Source organism: Coptis chinensis, chromosome 7, assembly GCF_015680905.1.
Source record: "Coptis chinensis isolate HL-2020 chromosome 7, ASM1568090v1, whole genome shotgun sequence".
NCBI lineage: Eukaryota > Viridiplantae > Streptophyta > Magnoliopsida > Ranunculales > Ranunculaceae > Coptis > Coptis chinensis.
The window spans coordinates 39,410,801-39,431,534 of NC_141462.1; the positions used below are offsets into that span (position 1 = coordinate 39,410,801).

The window sequence follows — 20,734 nt, forward strand, 5'->3', positions numbered from 1 at the left end:
GATCTCGTCTATCAAGTGAATCACTCTCGAGAGTCCGTAGTCTAGCTCATGGTCGATTGTCATATATATACATTTGTAGGTATCTCGGTCTACTTCCAATTTCGGGCAATAAACTACCAATTTTATGGTATATAGATCCCGATTAACTTTCGATAAGTATAAACACCATCTCTTCCATTAGCTAAGTTCTCATCAATATGTACACCCATTGATGTAAATGCAAATACATGATTGTACCTTCTTATATTATCTCTGAAATGTTTACCCACATTGGATTGTGCCATGTAAAGATACATCAACGGAGGAGGTACAGGAGGTAGTGGTAGGTTGACACGTCCATTGAGACAACAAAACTCTCGTGATTCGTGAGGGTATAACCGCTGGCCGGTGGATGCATATGCGCATGTTGCCTAAATGCATCTGTTGAAGAGGGAAGAGTCGGTAAAGTCTCTAGCACGGTTGTTGAAAGCGATCTTTGTCTTTTGGATAGTCGTTTCGACCGGTTTGATATATCAGATTGAACAACACCGGGATCATCTGTGATGGTATAATTAAACGTGTTTGGAAAACCCCATAACAATAAATAAATGTATAAAACACAAAGTAATAAATACATAAAAAGATAAAGAAGAACCTGTGAGAGTAGATAGGTACTGATCAGGGTCTTCATTTTCATGACCTTCCTCATGTAGGTTCCAATCTCCGAAAATATTTGAACATGATTTTTTAAATCCGCCAACAACGGGAGTGGAAACTGCTCAAGTAAAAATGCAGTAAGATTAAATCATTAACAAAATTGATGACACGAATCATATACGTTGTTTAGATGAGAATACAGAGGTCTAACACACCTGCATTATTAAATATAACATTCATAGAACCTTGACTAATATCCAAAACAGGAGTGTAATGGTGACCTCCAATCCTAGATACTTCTGAGTCCAGATGTCGTTGCAAAATGCTAAAAAGCTGAGATGCATTTAAGTTTTCTGTAGTCGATTGTTCGTCTATATAAATAAATAAATAAATAAATAAAATAGTAACAGAATAAATAAATAAATAATTAACAAAGACAATTATATATACAATTAATTAATAATTAATTAAATAAAGAAGAAGAATTAGTGATTGTGTGATGAAGTATAAGAGTTGATGCAAAGAAGAAGAATTACGCAGTTTCGTAGTAAGTGTAGATGGCTGATCAAGGCCAAGTGAAGGAGTTGTATCTTTGCTAAATTCGTTATAGATGGAATCATGGACATGTTGACCTGCAAGACACGGTAAGGTAACCGAATGCAAGTAAGCCCAAGAAACAAACAAATAATTTATAGAAAACAATATTACAATACTACGTACTCACCTGAATGATCAGACGTTAGTGTGTTTGTACATTTCGAAGACAATTGTGTATCGGTTTCAGAACGAAGAATGGATTGAAGAGTGTGATCTTTGTTAACCATATTGTCAATGGAAGGGGAAACATGCTGGCCTGCAAGTCACAGTAATTGTCATAGTACTATTAAGGACTTGGTGACTTAAACATTATCATTATATGAGATGAAGTAATGGTTGATTTTACTTATGAGTTCTAATGTTAACTGTTAGCCGACAATTTTATATGTTTGATTTATTATAAGTTTTAGCTGTTACTTAGATGGAGTCTATTTCAGTAATTGTCATAGTCCTATTCAGGATGATTTTTTTTTGTATCTTGGTGACTTAAACATTATCATTATATGAGATGAAGTAATGGTTGATTTTACCTATGAGTTCTAATGTTAACTGTTAGCCGACAATTTTATATGCTTGAGTTATTATAAGTTTTAACTGTTACTTAGATGGAGTATATTTCTATGAATCCGTTATGGGTCTAGCAGCATTTCCAGTTTAGATTATTGCCCATTTCCAATTTAGATTCCATGGGTCTAACAGCATAACAGGAGCATGAGTTACAGACTTACAGGTTGTTGTCCAGGGGAGGGATGAGATTAGATGAGTTGTCTGTGGTTAATGGTATTAATGGTATATACGTGTAATTATACTTGAATAAAAGCAAGGAACAAACAATTAAGCGTGTAAAGAAAAAATGTACCTGATTGAAGTGATGTTAGCAAGCTTGCATGCTCTGAAGACAAATTTTCAACACCAGTCAAAGATAAACGACGTGCTCTAGCCCGATCCCTCACACGATCCCTTTCAGCTGCAATTTGTTCATTATTCATTTTTCGTTTACGCTCTCTGTATTGCGAGCGCCAACGTTCTCTCTGAATTTCTCGTTGCTCCTCAGTCATAATTCCGCGATGCTTTCTATACTGACGTCGACGTTCTCTCTCAGCGACAACCTGTTCATTACTCATATTCAGTCTACGTTCTCTATACTGTGAACGCCAACGTTCTCTCTGAATTTCTCGTTCTTCCTCGGACATCATATCGCGTCGCTCTCTATATTGATTTCGCCGTTGCTCCAACCGTTTATTTTTATTTTTATCAGATAATTGATTTGCGTTCGAAATAGCAGCCATTAATTGATTGGTGTTCGAAGTAGCAACCATTATTTATGAAGTTAAATGAGATTGGAGACAGGGAAGGAGAAGCTAGATTGGAGTCGGTGAGATAGGAAGGTGACGGGGAAGGAGAAGCTAAATTGGATGATTTGATTATCTATCTAAGGTTAAATCTTACGGAAGGTACAGGGGCAAAGAACGGAAGGAAAAGTGACTCTAAAGGTTAATTCTTACGGAAGGTACAGGGGCAAAAACGGAAGGAAAAGTGACGAAGAGACCTAGAAGTACATAAAAAATTATTATTCCACTGTAGCGGGACTGTAGATAAAGGTCGCAATTTTTAATATAGTTTAGATAGGCCATTAAGTCGTCGTAGCTTTCATGTGGTTCTCTGTTGGAGTAAGCAGCTTCAACTTGAAAATCATTTCATTATTATACTTTTGAAGTTACTATAGCTTAGAAATTTTTTATTTTGTGACAATGTTTAGAATAATTAGGAGATCATATCTACAAAAAAAATTAGGTGATTTTAGAGATACCCAACAAAACACTCCCGAACTTTAAAATAAATAAATAAAAATAATTTTAGACACATTTAGCTTCCTAAATTACCCTTCTTTTTTATTAGACGTACCCAAAATATTTATTAACTAAAACAAGTTATTTACTCTACGTGATTAAGAAGAAAAAGACCAGGTTTTTTTTTTTTTTTTCTTCTTCTCCAATGATCTCTTATTTTTTTTATCTCATCAATAAACATCACAAATACCCACTTTTGATTTGAATCAATCATACCAAAGTAATGAGGATGAATAAAGCAACCCGAATGAGGATGAAGAAAAAAATTCAAAATCAAATTTTGACGAATGGGAGAACATAAAAGACTATTATACTTTGGATTACTATAATAAATGATACAAACACCAAACAAAATGTGAGTTTATTTGCAATATTAAACAAAAGTGTGCTATTTTTTTGGGTGCATACTTGAAAGTATAAGAAACCTAAACAATTTTTTTTTTTGATAAAATTTTACTTTGAACGACCTCATCCTATTAATAGTGCATCTCCAAATGCATTGTCTTTGCTTCAACTGAATTATGAGTCGAAAATGAAGAGCAAGAAAGTTTGACAGAAAACTCTAATTTTGTTTGTCCAGATACGACCGACGCATTTACAACTGCAACAGTAAGAACTTGTAAACACTTTTATAAATTTAGTATATCGTTTTTCCGAATGGTGATGTAATACAATCTATAACAAAATGATTACAGATATTTGAAAATCGAAAAGACCTTGTTGATTGGTGCAAAGAGCTAGGGAGAGAAATTGGTTTTGTGGTTATCATTGCAAAGTTTGTGCTCATGTTTCCAAACCCAAACCCATCAATTATATTAAAAGCAGATAGTGTATATTAACACAATGGAAAACACCTCCAACATTGAATGGTAATACTATTTGTTTACTATTGTTTTATCCTCTCCGCTAAATCTGCCACAACAAAACCACTCCCATGGTGTACTCCATTCTTGGAAAATCAATGTATACAGGTCAATGACGAGACCTGACAAAAAAGACTTCTAAAAGTTATATCTCTCACTTGCTGTCAGTAAAGTCGGCATCAATTACATCACCATCAGGGCCGTTGTCAGCTGATCCTGTAGGTCCTGAAGGCCCAGCATCAATGCCAGGTAAAGCACCAGGAGCACCACCTGTGGCACCAGGTTGGTTATAAAGGGACTGACCAAGTTGCATGACTTCCTAGTTGAGGGTTGCCATGGCATCCTTGATGGCTTGTGTTGATCCCCCAGAGATGGCTTCCTTAAGTTCTCCAACCTTAGCTTCAACCTTCTCCTTGACTGGAGCAGGGACCTTGTCGCCCAACTCCTTGAGCTGCTTCTCTGTCTGGTAGACAACAGAATCTGTGTTCTTTGTATCTATGGCGTCTCTCTTCTCCTTGTCCTCCTTCGCAAACTTCTCTGCTTAAACTTATCATCCTTTGCACCTGGATATATCATTCAATCAACCATTGTAAGGTGTGTATGAGTTTTAATAGGAACAACAGCTAACACAACGTCTGTTGCTTACACAGGAAGAAGAATCAAGGTCAAGGAATTGAAGGGAACAAGGGTAAAATGGATATATAATCCACAGAAAATGAGATACAATCCAACTTTTAAACACGTGCTATAGCCAAGAGTCTAAAACCAGATAAAACTGGCAAATGCAAGGGTAAAAGTGTGAGGATGCATATGTTATATACGATGATCTCGCCCGTGAAGCAAATAGGCATATGTAAGCAACATGCATTCCCAAATTTTGCAAACCCATACACAATGACAAAATTTCTGGGCCTAGGAAGGATATGTTACTGTATTGGTGCTCAACAGTATGGACAAGGCTGACAATGTAGGGATGTGCATCTGCACAACAAGCAGGGACTTGATTGTTTCCTCAAACTAAGTGAGGGCAAAACCCCTCAAAAACTGGCTTTCTGGTGCCTTAGTATGCAGGTGAGTTGGATAGGTTGGCTATGAATCGTACTAAACCATATCGTGCTGAAACCCTGTTGTGGAATCTAAGCAATTCCATGGAAAGGCTTTTCCAGTTAAAATCATGTTAAGGTGTAATTACTTATTCACTCCTTGGATATGCATATAGGATAAACTTTTTATCTAATCCACCAATCACTCGGACTAAGAGTGGCATTAATTTATAAACATCAAGGCCTCAACTTATGAATTCACCTCAAGATGCAGATCCTTGAATTTGAGTTCACAAGAAACACACCTAAGTTATTCCAGTGAACAGTTTGACTAATCAGGGTATAAACTCAATAACACAAGTAGCGCTCAAGGTATCTAGTAAAACCAAAAGTAAACACAAATTAAAATACAAAAGAAAAAGAAGGTAAGACTGTAAGAGAATGTACCTCGTCATTAGGCAAAAGTACTAGCACTAGTAATAGTGATGTCCTTCTTCTTCCCTGTGCCCTTGTCAACAGCAGTAACGGAAAGAATACCATTTGCATCAATGTCAAATTTAACTTCAATTTGAGGGACAACACGTGGAGCCGGTGGAATACCATCCAACCAGAAACTGCCTCAAGATTTGTTATCTCTTACGAACTCTCTTTCCCCCTGAAGGACATTAATCTCGACACTCGTCTGTCCATCTGCAGCTGTGGAGAACACTTCAGATTTGGAAGTGGATAAAGTTGTGTTTCTAGGAATGATTTTTGTCATGACACCACCCAAAGTCTCCAAACCAATAGATAATGGTGTGACATCCAAGAGCACAATGTCGCTAACATCTCCAGACAAGACACCAGCCTAATGCAAGAATTACAACAGCATATATTAATAAAACTCATATCGAATAGTTTTTAGTACAAGCAATTCGATTTGTTCATGGGAAAAAGATATCAAATTAGGTGACTTGTCAAAGAATGATAATGAAACTGACCTGAACTGCTGCTCCTAGAGCAACAACTTCGTCGGATTGACAGTGACATTGGGTTCTTTTTCCCGGTCAGCTTCCTAACAAGTTCCTGATGTGCTGGGATACGTGTTGATCCACCAACAAGGATTACCTCGTCCAAGTCTTTAAATGAGAGTTTCGCATCCCTTAAGGAATTCTCGACTAGTGTTTTGACCCTACAAAACAACCCAAAAGTTAAATTAAATGCAGTACAACCTCAATGAAAGCGATAAAACAGAGGGACCAATGACAATCCAATACAAAAAATGGTTCACCCATCAATTATATTCAAAATTCACCTGAACTAGTTGATTTTAACCAAAAGAAGTAGCAAGTACCTGGGCTTGCTGAAGTGAAGCCATGGCTTGAGGATTAAGAGCAGCTTCAGGAGGAGGAGTTGGAAATGCAGACGTAACATCAGAAGTGAGAGTGCCCATAAATCCACCAATAGCAGCGCCTTGGACTGCACTCGTGGCAGTGACTACGGCGGCTTCGACTGGTAATGATTGTTTAGCGAGCCATGCACGAAAGCCGGATTCTAAGGCTAAGTCCAATGGTGCGGCAAAACACCACATATCACGGAAATTTTGATCCAATGGTGTGTCAAAATGCTAACCCGCCAACGCTATCGGTATAAATTTACTTATATATATAGCGTCGGTTTTAACGGGATAAGCGTCAACACCACCGCCACTCAAAGTGGCGGGTAAAAGAAATCTAAACCACACGCCTTTGGGAATGGCGGCTAGAGAGTCAAAAAAAAAAAAATTTTTTATTTTTAATTTTTTTCCCCACACCTTACAATGGAATGGCGGTTGGAGAGTCAAAAAAAAAAAAAAAAAAACCCGCCATAGGCACTGGCGGTTGAGAGTCCTAAAAAAAAAATCTTTTTTTTTTTCCACAGGCCTGTGGGAATGGCGGTTGAAGAGTCCCAAAAAAAGAAACCATTGGATTGGGAAACGCTAAGCCGCTAACTGTATACACTATGCTATTGTGGTTTGGCGGGATGGCGCACCAAACCATTGGACTTAGCCTAAGACTTTAAATTTTGTTTGGAGTTGAAGTATGGGATTTGCAGGTGGTAATAATAATCCTAGTTGTTTATTTGGAGTATTATGTTTGGAGTATTATGATTGGCTAATGCTACTACACCCTATCGATTTTATTTATTTATTTTTTTTTTTAGGAAGGATGACGAAGAATGTGAAAAGAAACTTTTCTAATAAAAAGGTACAAATAGGACGTGTAGTTATTTTGTTTTTTTTTTTTAATCTTTTTGCTTTTATGGAAAATATTGGATTTAGGCAGTTATTGGAGTATGACAAAAAATTATGTTAGTTATGGAGTATGGAAGTGTTTTGTTGGGTATGTCCAAAATCACCCAAAAAATTAGGTTAATCTAAAACTTATAAATACCCTAACGATTTTGAGTTTGTTTACATGTTTTTTTTAACATATGTCCATGTCTTTGACATATGTTATATAAAGTAGAAATAAATAAATATATTAGAAACAATAAATATTATATAAAAAAATTTAGACATTGGTCATGCTATTATTATAGCAATTAGACTTTGGTCCAAAAATACTGAAATCTTAGTTTTTGATCCTACTTTTGCTATTTGACCATCAGTTAACTCAGTTGATTGTGGTCGTATTGCTTGCTCTTTTGAAGTGGCCAGAATGTCCCTGGGTGTATTTTTCAATGAACATATTACGTGTATGAGAATACTTCAGTTCAATTAAGGAAACAAAGCTCATCTGGGATTTTCAAATCCATTTTTATTCTCTTTGCATGTAAGTGTTCACTGAATAATGTTATGTTTCTCGTTGCAATTTATTGTGTACATTTCATGATTCATATATATAGCAAGCAGATGACAAGACCATGTATCATCGATACAAGACCTTGTACATAACTGTTTCCCTAAAGTTTTCGATCTAGAAGTTAAAAAGCCTTATAGTTTATAGTACTTTTCATCATGTATCGACTTTTAGTGAGAACAATTCTTGAAGATGGGTGGGTGCTTTAAAGATCGATGAAGTTCATGGCCAAAGTATTATATAAATTATATAAATGTAAACTTTTGGTTCATTAAAGGAGATTCCGAACCAAAGATATTAATGTCATCTATATAAATCGCAAGTAATCACAATATGTAATGTTTATTAATATTTGTAATGTTTATATATTAATATCCCCCATATAATGATATATAATGCTTATGTAAACCACATTTTGCCTTTGTATTTCAAGTTTATCCAATTGAACCCGTTATATATGAATTTCACTACCAAAAGTGGATTTATAAGATGAATTGAGGGTTGATTTTTTTTTATTTTTTATTTTATTTTTTTTTTTTAAATATAGCATTCTCATAATGGAGAAACTTCCTACAAAAAATCAGCCCAAACAATTGGTTAAAAATTGTTTTGAAATTTGAAATATTTGGACTGTTGGATAATTTTAAAACCTGTAAGCAAATTTTGATACGTCTAACCATTTTGATAATTAGACTTTGGTCTAGAAATGCTGAAATATTAGTTTTTGGTCCTCCTTCTGCTACTTAACCATTAGTCAACTCAGTTGATTGTGGTCATGTTGCTTGCTCTTTTGAAATGGCCAGAATGTCCCTAGGTGTGCATTACACGTGCTCACAAGTAAGACTAAACGCTAATATCTAACATACAATAAGACCATGTCCTAAATGATAACATTATTATCTGGGTCAAATTCTAACTTATATTTAAGATTGAGAGAGGACGATGGTTAAGACAATGTGTATCTTCCATTACTCCATAGATAGACCAAAAGCCTTACAGAAAAAGAATGGGGGATTCTTGGTGGAAGCTTACTACATAAAGATCCATATTAATCATACATTTAATTAGTATTGACTTGTACAACTTATCTTTTCTTGCACATGCTTCTCAACCAATTTCGCTCTATCACTTAAATTCACTTTAAATGAGCAATCAAAATATAATCCATAATTCATGATGGGTCAAAAAGCTATAGTCAGGTCATTTAAGTCCTCCACGACTCACATCTACAATAACTATAACATGCAAAACTATATATGCATTCCCGTAAGTCTTTGACAAACTAAAGCTTAATATAAAATACACACGGAATGAGATGCATGTTTACACCACTGGATGCATCTAGATTCTAAAACAGCTACCCCCATCCACTTTTTCCTTGTGACTAAAACCGAACATGATCAGTAATTTTTCTGTTATAACTTATAACCTATTTTGACTAAACTCCTATCAATTTTTGTTTGAGCAAAAAATCATCATATGCAGTCCACCCCACCTTCAAATCAGTTTAAAACTATGCTCCTTATGTTGGTCCATGTAATAAATAATGGTTTTAGGGTTCTAGCCCAAAAAACACCTAGATCCACTATAGCACAGAATCTTATGAAGAGCATAACCCAGTTTTATGAAGAGCAAAAATCACCTAGATATGATACACCATTGTCCTCTCTCACTCTTAAAGATAAATTAGATTTTTGACCCATGTAATAATGTCATCGTTTAGGGCATGGTCCTTATTATAAGTTAGATATTAAAGTTTAGTCTTACATGTGAGCTTGTGACGCATTCGAGGGGCATTTTACCATTTCAAAAAGAGCAAATAGCATGACCACAGTCAAGTTGATTGATTTTTCAAGTAGCGAGAAATATAACCAAAACTAATATTTCAAAGATTTCTAAACCAAAGTCTAATTACCATAGTAATAGTAGGATAAAAAAACCCTACTTTTTTACCTTATAATTTCGAGGAGTCTTCACCCCAACAAACCCACACCACCATCAAAACCAAATATTATAGATTTGTTAACAAAACAATTAATAATAGAAAATTCATATTTGTTAACGAGCGAAATATGGATAGAAGGAGGTTTGTTGTCTTTAATTTGATTGTGAAGTTTAAAGCTTAAAACTCCACCTTTGTTCGTCATCTCTAAAAAAAAAGTTAAATATACAAATTATTGTATTATCTCTCTAATATATATTATCACTTCTCTCTTCCTTTATTCTTTTAAATATTTAACTTAATTTTTGTGTTTGACATCTCTGTATTACTCCAAAATTGAACTAGTTAAATGTAATTATGAGAATTTGATATTTTTTTGTTGTATCTTGGATCACTATTTATTTAGAAATATTTGGTATGATTATACTATTATATATAACCATATATCGCTACTCAACCAATTAGTTTCGAAAATTGATTTTAATTGCTTAGCTCATAACTAAGTAACTAACTAGTATAATATAAGCAGCCAATATAACGTAAGCATCAGGATTTTGCATTCTCTAGAACTACATATCAAAGTCAGCGCTAATGTGTCGTGCCACACTTACAAATAATAACTCATCAGGGGGAAAACAAAGTACTTTGAATTACCAACTATATGGCGTATGAACAAACATTTTGCTTTCTAACCAAGAATGCAGACCGCGTTAAGTATATCGCAACATAGCATACTTAACATAGCGCACGATCAATATGAAACTTGTATGCATCAAGGACCTCAAAAGGTTTAATTGTATGACTTATTAAATATATAGAAAGCAATCTAGAATACAATTAATTCATAGTTTAGACGAGATTTCCTACATGAGAATTTCTTAAACTTTGTTTATCTTCCCACAAATCTGAATAGTCTTCTTGCTACATCAGAAATATTTAGGCCATCTAAAATTTGACAACAGCGACAGTAACAGTGTAACACTGATGAAATATAGTCAGGCATTTTCATGTATAAAGGGCCAACCCACGAGCTAAAGGACTAACTTGAATGCAAGGCCCAACATCAATATTAAACTGATTAGGGTATATACTGTTTATGATGAGATTCTCCAGATATTGACAGGTTTTGTTGCATATATTTTCGACTCGTTTGATCAGTTCAAGATACTGGCTCGTGGCTACCTAAACAAAATAGTAGGAAGTTTTCCATGTCAAAATGCTTTATTTATTAATTTAATAATTACAACAAGTACTGTATAAGACATAGGGGTGTATGACCACAAAATAGGTTCGGCAAAGTTTTTCCATGCCAATCTCCGTAAAGAAATGCCAACAGAAAACTTCACATAAGTTTGACTGATACACGGTTGGAACGAACACCAACATCTTCACGGTAGAAGCGTAAAACTAACTTGGAAGACTGTTAAAACAGCAACTGACTGGTAACTCTAAACACAAGTTCCCTGCATCAAACCAAAATCCTACAGAATTTAGATACTATTGAAGGTTTTTTTTAAAAAAAAAATGCAGCAGAAGCAATACTACAAAAATCAGTGAGCTGGCTTGGTTTACTCACTGATTTTTGTAGTATTGCTTCTGCTGCATTTTAAAAAAAAAAAAGCCTTTTGCAAGGTTATCTCAATGAACATAGAGCAAGACAGCAAGGTTATTAGCACGACTTTTGCAATTTGACCCATCTTAAAAGATTTTTAGAGCATATACAAACAGAAAGCCATTATGAGACGCGCTACTAGCTTTGACAAAACAAACTTGTCTCCACGCTGTTCAGTTTTATCAGAGAAGCCCATTTATATAGCACGTTAGCAACATATGCTTATGAATATTAATTTCCCATAAAAAGAAAGAAAAATATATTAATTGCAGTGCTTAGCAACAAATAAGGAACCTAGAAGAAAATATTTAGACATGTTGGTCATAAAAGTTACCTAAATATGGTGCAGTGCTTAGCTCAAGAAGCATCGGTCGTCACAGTTCCAATCTTCTTAAGGTCAAAGATTTCGATCCAATATCCATCAGGGTCCTTAATGAACGCTATCCCTTTCATTTTACCTGCATTTGGGTCAATAAAACCTTGTAAGTTGTAACTTAAGGTATCTTAAACATAATCAAATTACTTAACGCAACAAACGAATATGAAAGGATCAAATTGAAATGAGATACAACTCTCAAGAATATTACTATTAGAGTTCCTTAAACATGCACTGATTGGTTAGCATGTCTACTTCACTTCTCAGAGCTGAGGAATATTATGACATTTTACTAGACCAAGAGTCTCCTAGGCAGCAGTCACGGAAAGCAATGTGGAAAACCTTCTCTCCATCTTAAACAATATTATCAATTTCAGGACCAAAGAGTCCCCATTTAGGTGACTTCATAACCTAGAGGAAGCTATCAATTGAAATTGAAAAAGCAAAGTCCAAGAACACACCTTAAGTTTTAAACAATAATAGTGGAGATTTAATAGATAACTCGTTCATAACAGTAAAATCATGTTTGACTGAATATGATAAGAAGAAAATCTGGAGAAGAAGAGAGAAAAGACAATACTGCCTTAACTAGTTTCGGCCTTCTCTCACACATCTACATATAAGAAAGTAGTAGGGTTTACATAATAGAAACACCCTAAAAAGTTAGGCGCAGCCCTTAGATCCCCTTAGGAATTGTCCCTTAGAACTCTAACACAACTTATAATCCTTTTAAAACAATAAAAAAAATTTGGTCTCCTAAGCTATCTACAGCATACTAGCAACCTTCTAAACCTATTCGACGATTTCTAGATGCTACTAAATTATGCATATACATTAAAAATGAGATTTACTTGTTTTGAGTAAAACCGACTTGCTAAAAATAATTAAACAATACAAGCAAAATAGTACACTCTGCCCTACATCACATCACAAAATACCCGATGTTGAAGAGCTGTCTAATGGTGAACACTCTACTCACCCTCTGGTCCACACCAAAATCTAACTGTCGATTAAAGAAATCCACTTCTTTTTCCCACACAAAAGCAAATAGTGTCCCCAGATCTAACTATTGACACATGGCCTCTAAAGGTAGCGCGTCCGCCAGAAGGGAGCCGAGGTCCGTGGTACATACTATAAAATAATAAGAAAATGACAAGGCATTAGAGCAAGTATACATACTATGAAAAGAGTGGTCTATTCACAACCAGGCGGTTGTAAGCCTTCCATTAAATATGTAATAATTAGTTAATTGCGTGCGTACATAGTTTAGATATCCCAAAAAAACAAAACAGAGTTTAGTTAGTATTATTTATGCAGGTTATGACTGTTTATAAAAGCCAAAAAAAAAAGTTTTATTTTCTCAGTTGCCTAAAAAAGATAGAACTTTCTTCCATAAGCTAGAAATTTCTATCTTTCGCCAGGCAAGTTAAGTACTATATTGATGATAATATAGTAAGTACAGTACAATACAATATTCAATCATTTTCCCTAGTTCAGCAAGAGAAATTACCATCATCAGGTTTTTTCACGAACTCCACCCCTAGACTTTCAAATCTTTCACATGCCTCGTATGTATCATCCACAGTGATGCCTATATGACCTGAAAATGAAAGCGACGACTGAAATCAGCTGACAAGATTGAGTGCTTCAATGATATATTAAACTTAAACACAACACTAACTATAAAACGCCTTGTAGCATATCCACTGTAAAGTTTGCAAGCACCAGCCTAGATATATTTCATCTTTTTCTTGAGTGGTTATACATATAACCAGAATAAGCAAGCCAAGATAGAAACATAATCATCAGGATTTTGCATTCTCTTGGAACTACAAATCGAAGTCAGTGTTAATATGTAAGGCCATTTACAAATGATAACTCATCAGGGGATAAACAAGTACTGCTGACCTATGAAGCACCGATACGTCCCTAAGGGTGAAGTATCCGTGTCTGACACGGATACGCCCCGATACGCATCCGATACGTGTCAAATACGCGATTTGGAGTATCCGATTATATAATTAATTTTTTAATTTCCGACAAGCGGGGATACACAGGGGACAGTAATCTCACACATACAAGAATTTTTTTTGGAATTTCAACAAAAAAAAACAAGTGAAATAAAATCCAAGTTAAGAAGAGATGCAAGAGAAGAAAGATGAAGTGAATCCAAGTTATACATGTAAGTGGCTGCTTAATGTGTTTGAATTGGTCATTTTATGAAGTAGAATTGTCATTTTAATTTGAATTTGGTGAAAAATGCTCAATTATATAATATTTATATATATATATTATTCAAACATGTCCATGACGTATCCGTGTCCTATATTTTTGAAAACTGCCGTGTCTGCGTATCCGTGTCGCGTATTGGTATCCGTGCTTCCTAGCTGCTAACCCCCAAACAAATATCAGTGCAACTATGAATTACAGACTATAAGATGTATGAACCAAGAATAACGGACACTGAGACACGCAAATAATATTGCAACATAGCACACAACCAATATGAAGCTTATGTGCATCAAGGACCTCAAAAGGTTTAATTACATACTAATGCCTTACTTCTCATTAAATAGTTAGAAGCAATCTAGAATACAATTAATTAATAGTTTAGATGAGATTTCCTACATAAGAAGTTCTTTGACTATTTGTTTAACTTTGTACAACTCAGAATAGTCTGCTTGCTACGTCAGAAATATTTAAGCCATCTAAAGATGAAATCTAAGTCAGGCATTTTCATGGATTCAGCTACACCGTTGCAAGTGAAGAAAGAAAGATACATACCAAAGCCACGAGGTTCTGAGTTCCCATTGTGGTAGCCTTTGAATGAAGGATCAGTTTCGGTACCCCAGTTGCTTTTGGAATAAGAATATTCAATATGCAGGAACAAAACAATAATTTAAACCACAAATTCGTAGAAATGGATGGTACTTCTTACTGTGTGAGTTCAATTGTAGCCTTCTGAGCAAAGGTCCAGACAGTTCTCTCAGAGGGACTTACCGGAGCTGCTTCTGTATTCTACAGCAAAGAGCAATAGATAAGTAAATTCCCCACACCAGGATAATTTTGTGTGTTTATTACCTCGTATCCCAAAAAGTACAAACTGAACTTCATTTCAGGAAAGTCCAACCTCTTAAGCAACCTAAATTACCCAGGAACATAGGAAACAATTAGGACCTTACTTGATTTTGTTTTAATTTTATTTGAATTTTGAACAAAGAAAAAGCAACTCACGACATCCCCAAAACGCGAGAATAGAAATCCAAGCTGACTTTAGGATCTCTAATTCGAAACATCTGTTACATCCAAACACACTAATAATATTCAAATTCTTTAATACATTATTATATATATAAAAATAAACAAAAAAAAAATGATTATTTACAGTTTGTTGCATCAAGTATCCTTTAGTAGCTTCATCCGGTTTTGCAACAAGACCCGGATTGTTAGAAACAGATTCTTTTGCCATTGAACAACAATATGACCGTAAATGAGAGACGTTTGTTTTGTGAGAGAGGAAATTGGTTTTATTATTAGTACGAAAAAAAAGTAATTTTGAAGAGAGTAATGTTGTTGGCTTGATTAGTAGTACTGTTATCATTATCACGTGTTGCAAAAGCCGTCAATTCAATTGCACACGGCCTGAATATATCGAATGAAATTTATGGAACACTTGTCCGAATGAAATATTCATGAGATGGTGAAAATAAGAAAGAAACGAATATAGAACATATCGAAATTCCACCTTCCTTTTGTCAATGACTTTTGAACGCTCAAATGAATAACTTAACATCTGACATTGGTACTATCACTACACTATATGCTCTGTTTGTTTCGATGTATTTAGATGCAATTGCACCTAATTCCATGTAACCACCCATAAAATAGTATTTGGTAGTAAAATGTAAATGCACCTAATTCCATGTAACCACCCTACAAAACAGTGTTTGGTAGCAAAATGTATATAGGCGGTTGATGCAACAAGTTGCAATTATATACACTATACAAGTAGTTTCCATGACATCCACTTGCAGCCAAAAAAGTTGTATAAATAAATGCAAACACAATAGAGGTGCTCTCTTATTTAAGATGTGAAAAAAAGTAGTGAGACAATATAACCAACTTTATAAGATGTGAAAAAAAATAGTGGGATAATGTAACCAACTTTACATCATTTTGCCTTAGATTTACCAAACACTAATAAATTAGATGCAATGCATGCAATACAATCACATACCATTTGCAACTATTTGTTATTTGCAAGTCTGTGCACCGAACCAAACAGAGCATATAGGCAACCTCACAAAGAAAATACAAGTAAATAAACCACTACAAATGAGCCGGATGACATCGCAGATCTAACAAAAGGCTGAAATCAAATAGTTACTCAGTTGAATGCTCAATTAATCTAGGGTTATTTAGGGATTGGTCCTACTTATTTAGGGGTATTTAGGGATAGGTCCTAAAATTATCGATTATTAGGGATTGGTCCTACTTCTATCGATTGACCTTGAGTCGTCTCAATTGACCGTGGTCAACCCATTTTATAATAATAAAATTTTCATTTTTTATCAAAATGGCCAAACTACCCTTCAGCGTGCTTGACACGCTACATTATATTGAATTGTTTGTGAACACCACGTGTCGAACAGTGAGGAATGAAATTATGTAAGTCTTTCGATCATTTCGTATTCGTATCTCGAGGAAATAAGTGAGATAGAGGGGGGAAAATCTACGCGACTCCCCATTTTTGTCCACTTACTTAATCTTAGTTACAATAGTTAGCCTTCACTCCGCTTAATCTTAGTCTTAATCTTCTCCATTAAAAATGATAACTTGAAGATCTCTTGTTTTCTACCAAACGCTTAACCTTCACTCACGAATCTTAGAAAGAAACTTAAACCGTAATTGTTTGCTTTGAAAAACTTCAACTCGAAATGTTTGAAAAACTTCAACCGAATTGTGAGTGTTAGCTAGTCGGGTCGCCTAATTTTGTTCGTGGACATCTCTCTTGTGGTGGTCGTGGATTTTTGGAGTTGCTCATTGTAAGTCGGTTCAAACTTTGTATCGCTTACATGTCAAAACATGCGTTTTTAAAGTGAAAAGCATGGATCTTTAGGATTGTTTATAAAAATCGTGTTTTATTCCATTATTTGTTTGTATTATTGATTGAACCCTATGTTTAAAAACATTTTTTTGTAAGAAGATTCTTTGTGGGATGGTTGGGTGGATATATATGCATGTATTTTGTTCTTAGGGTACTCTTGTTATTGCATGTTCTTAAAAGTAGGACTATTTTATTGTGATAAGTGTATAATGTCGATTATTTTTGTTGCTTTGTTATGTCCAAGATATTATGAACTATGGCCAAGACGGTGCTAGGTGTAAAACAGTTTGTTGTACATTATGGGGGTTCTTGGGGACAACTACCCCTCGGAAGATTAAGGGTAGTGATTACAAAGGTGGTAGGAGAAGCAAGACTATGGAATTTGATGGGGATGAATTCTCAGATGTTTGATTTGAAAAGGATGTGCAAAACTTGGTTGGTGTGGGAGTTGAATTTCAAATGGCAAGTATCATTCAAGGGGTATATTTGCAGGTTAACAAAAGATGAACACCTATTACATATGTGGCATGAGCTTAAACCCGATAGAGAAAAAAAAAATACCACCTGTATGTCTTTCCAAAATCAACAACTTCTAAACCCACTAGAGCTCCTATAATCCCCACCAATTTCTTCGACAACAGCCTCCCACCAATGAAGTCACCAAAAGGGCCCAACCAGTAAAAGCCCAACCAGTAAAGGCTCAACCAGTAAAAGCTCAACCAGTAAAGGCCCACCCAGTTAAGTCCACACCAGTAAAGGCCCACCCATTACCCATTACCCCTAAAAAGAAAAGTGTCCAAGTAAGTGCTAGTGTTAGAAAATCCCCTAGATTTACTCCCACCACTCCTATACCACCACCAAGTCCTATACCACCACCAAGTCCCATACCACCACCACCAAGTAAGACTATTACCACTTCTGTACTTCCAACAACCCCCAACAAAAGTATAAAAATGGGTGAGGCAGTTAGAGTTAGAAGATCCCCTAGGGAACCCAGATTCCCTGTATACAACCAAAATTCTTCAAATAATGTCCAACCTACTGAGAAACCCCTTACTGAGAAACCCCTTAGTGTGAAACCCCCTCTTTGGAAACCCCTACCAAAAGCAAGAAAAACCTTTAAGAAGGTCGGGTAGGTCTGCGAAGTTGAAACCACTTGTAGGCCCTAATGGAGAGACTTTGATGTTGAACCTTGTGTCTTCTTCTGATGATGAAGTAGAGAAAATAGTTGAAGTTGAGCATGTTGTGGAAGTTCTTTGAACACGAAGTTGCTTACATCGCCAATGATGTTGTGGATGATTGGGAACATGTATTGGGTTCACTTGATCCGTAAACATTTGATGAGGTTACTTTAGGTGAGACTTTTACGATGGTGATGGTGATGCATTAGATGACAAGGATAGAAGTGATGATGGAGGTGACAAGATGTATGAATATGGTTATAGTTTTGGACCAGTTTTTGTAATTGTCACAAATAATGATGAGTGGAGTGTTGAAGATGAGGATGAAGAAGATTACAACTACAATCCTTGATAGTGACTACTCAAGATGTGGTGTTGATGATGAGGCCTTGGATGACATGGAGCCAATGGAGGAAGAAGTACAAAATTTAGAAGAAGAGATACAAGGTAGTGACTCTAGTGTTGTGAGGGTCGTTACAAACATATTTGAGGCGAGGAGATGGCTAAACTTGCGGGACCAAAAGTTGAGAATGTTTTGTGTGTGACTTGAAGCCTAAAATGTCTTGGCCAACAAATGAGGCTTGTAGGGATTTTTCATAAATTTGGCAATTAGAAAGAAGTTTAGCTATAGACATCCGAAGAATGACAAGGAAAGGCTCATTTTAGAATGTAAAGATTTCAATTGTCGATTGGAAAGTAAGTGCCTCTGTTACCAAAAGAGACAATCACACATTCATTCTTAGGAAGTTTTGGACCAAAGATACATGTGAGGCTGATGATGAAAACAAGTATACACAAAGCTACATCACCATGGGTAGCTAAAACACTTGTTGACAAAATGAGAGATCATCCCGATTACAAACCAAGGGATATCTGAGAAAGAGATTTTTGTGAGTTTGGAGTTAGTATATCTTATTGGACTGCCTTTGTCTAGTAGAGTTTTGATGCTAGAAAAAATTAATGGAAATTATGAAGTTGGGTATCAAGTAGTCCCGAGATGTGTAGACAGATAGAAAGTCCAACTCGGTAGCCTTGTTAAATGGTTTGTGAAAGATAGCAATCGACATTTGTTGGTGTAGTCATTGCATTCAAGGGTTCATCGGATGGGTGGGTGACCGGGTGTAGACCCGTGATTGGGCTTGATGGCTGTTTTCTCAAAGGTAAGTATGGTGGGTGTTGTTTGATCGCTATAGATCGGATGCCATGAATGGGCTTTTCCCTATTGGTTTTATGTGTGCAAAGGTGAGAACAAAGATACATGGAGCCTTTTTTGTCCGAATTGAAGCCATATCTCATCAAGCACAAGGAAAAGTTGACATTCATTAGTGACAAAGAAAAGGGATTGGTACCAAATTGCTGCGTATACTTCCCGTGATTATAATCACAAGTTGTTGTTTTAACTTATACATGTATTTTGTTATAAATCTCATCAAGCCATATCTAATGTTTTACATGTGTATTTCTTGTTGCAATGTTGTTTCCGACTTTGTTATAATGTTGTTTTAACTTGTACATGTATTTCTTGTTGCAGATTTTGTTTCCGTACATATGTATAAAAAATTTTAAAGCTAAGTTTCCCGTGAATTATGGGAGAGTCTTGCTTGGGAAGCCGCAATGACATACAAGCTACCGAATTGACTAGGATCTTAGGAACCATAAACAAAACCGATAGTGCAAAGATTGGATTGGTTAGATAATGAGCCAAGGGAGGTTGGGCTAGAGCACACTTTGATTGGACATCAAAGTGTGATGAGTTGACTAACAATTTCAAAGTGAGTCTTTCAACTCATGGATTTTGAAAATAAGAGATAAACCTTTGGTCCAATTTATAGACATGTATAACCTGCTTTTGTTGAAGTCCATCTATGATAGGAGAATGTTGTCAATGAAGTCTTTTGAACATGGTGTTGTTCCAAATGTTTTGTACATGATTAAGAAGAGAGGAGAGGTATAACAATTATGAGATCGAGGTGTAACTCGGACTCAAGATTTAGCAATAAGCCACCTAACCGGGAAGAAGTATAATGTGGAAATCCAAAAGCAAGAATGCTCTTGCATTGAGTGGCAATGTCGAGGAGTGCCCGCGTGCATGCAATTCTGCAATTTTCGTGTCAAGGAGGGAACCATGGTCTAGGTAAATCACTTGTGTCTATACTTGTGTCTATATGTGCATTCTCTTGGGGTACTTTCTTTACATTTTTTCATTATATGGCGTGTATTGTAGTCCTTATTTTAGTCTTTGAGGCCTTCAAAGCAACTTACGCAAGTTATTTGTATCCACTTGATAATATAGAGGATTGGCCGGAAATAGTGAGTGATGCCCTTTCCTAATACTTTTGTTATTTAGCAATTTATTTATTTTATTTGTATGTAATTTGTAATGTATTTTTCTTTTAACGCACCTTGACAAAGAATTGGCTTGCCTCCTGAAGTCTCCACACAACCCGAAGACCAAGAAAAGCAGAGAATTAGGGCAGATGATGAAATGCCCAAGTCAAAAAAGAAATGTGCAAAGTGTCAAGAAGAAGGTCACAATTCCAGATCATGTGATGCAAGGAAAAAAGGAGAATTTGGCAAGAAGAAGAAAAGAAAAGGTATCCTTCAATGTCTAATGATACTCATGATGTCATAGTTGGTTATAATGTGATTGTGATGTATCCTTCAATGTCTAATGATACTCATGATGTCACAAAGCAATTGAACCAAGT

General features: G+C 35.5%; 2 protein-coding genes and 1 long non-coding RNA gene across 4 annotated transcripts; all 3 read right to left on the reverse strand.

The window, feature by feature from the left end:
• Nucleotides 1-410: 410 nt before the first annotated feature.
• On the reverse strand, nt 411-2,762 carry LOC147487481 (uncharacterized). The gene is made up of 7 exons (XM_086574045.1): nt 2,093-2,762; nt 1,361-1,489; nt 1,173-1,268; nt 852-1,007; nt 635-754; nt 471-537; nt 411-420 (listed from the first exon to the last, which is right to left on the reverse strand). The coding sequence occupies exons 1-7, from the start codon at nt 2,550-2,552 to the stop codon at nt 411-413; spliced, it is 1,038 nt and encodes a 345-aa protein (XP_086430171.1). The 5' UTR covers nt 2,553-2,762.
• Nucleotides 2,763-3,871: 1,109 nt separating this feature from the next.
• On the reverse strand, nt 3,872-6,029 carry LOC147487482 (uncharacterized). The gene is made up of 3 exons (XR_015203174.1): nt 5,970-6,029; nt 5,437-5,836; nt 3,872-4,509 (listed from the first exon to the last, which is right to left on the reverse strand). It is a non-coding gene; the product is annotated as an uncharacterized LOC147487482 (long non-coding RNA).
• A 4,923-nt stretch (nt 6,030-10,952) lies between these two features.
• LOC147487483 (lactoylglutathione lyase family protein / glyoxalase I family protein) lies at nt 10,953-15,463 on the reverse strand. 2 transcript variants are annotated; one of them, XM_086572014.1, is made up of 8 exons: nt 15,124-15,463; nt 14,973-15,034; nt 14,820-14,880; nt 14,677-14,756; nt 14,523-14,593; nt 13,249-13,338; nt 11,697-11,820; nt 10,953-11,213 (listed from the first exon to the last, which is right to left on the reverse strand). In XM_086572014.1, the coding sequence occupies exons 1-7, from the start codon at nt 15,337-15,339 to the stop codon at nt 11,720-11,722; spliced, it is 681 nt and encodes a 226-aa protein (XP_086428140.1). In that variant the 5' UTR covers nt 15,340-15,463; the 3' UTR covers nt 10,953-11,213; nt 11,697-11,719. The 2 variants fall into 2 exon arrangements, with proteins under 2 accessions (XP_086428140.1, XP_086428139.1); XM_086572013.1 differs by having other exon boundaries at nt 10,953-11,231; nt 15,124-15,363.
• Nucleotides 15,464-20,734: the final 5,271 nt, after the last annotated feature.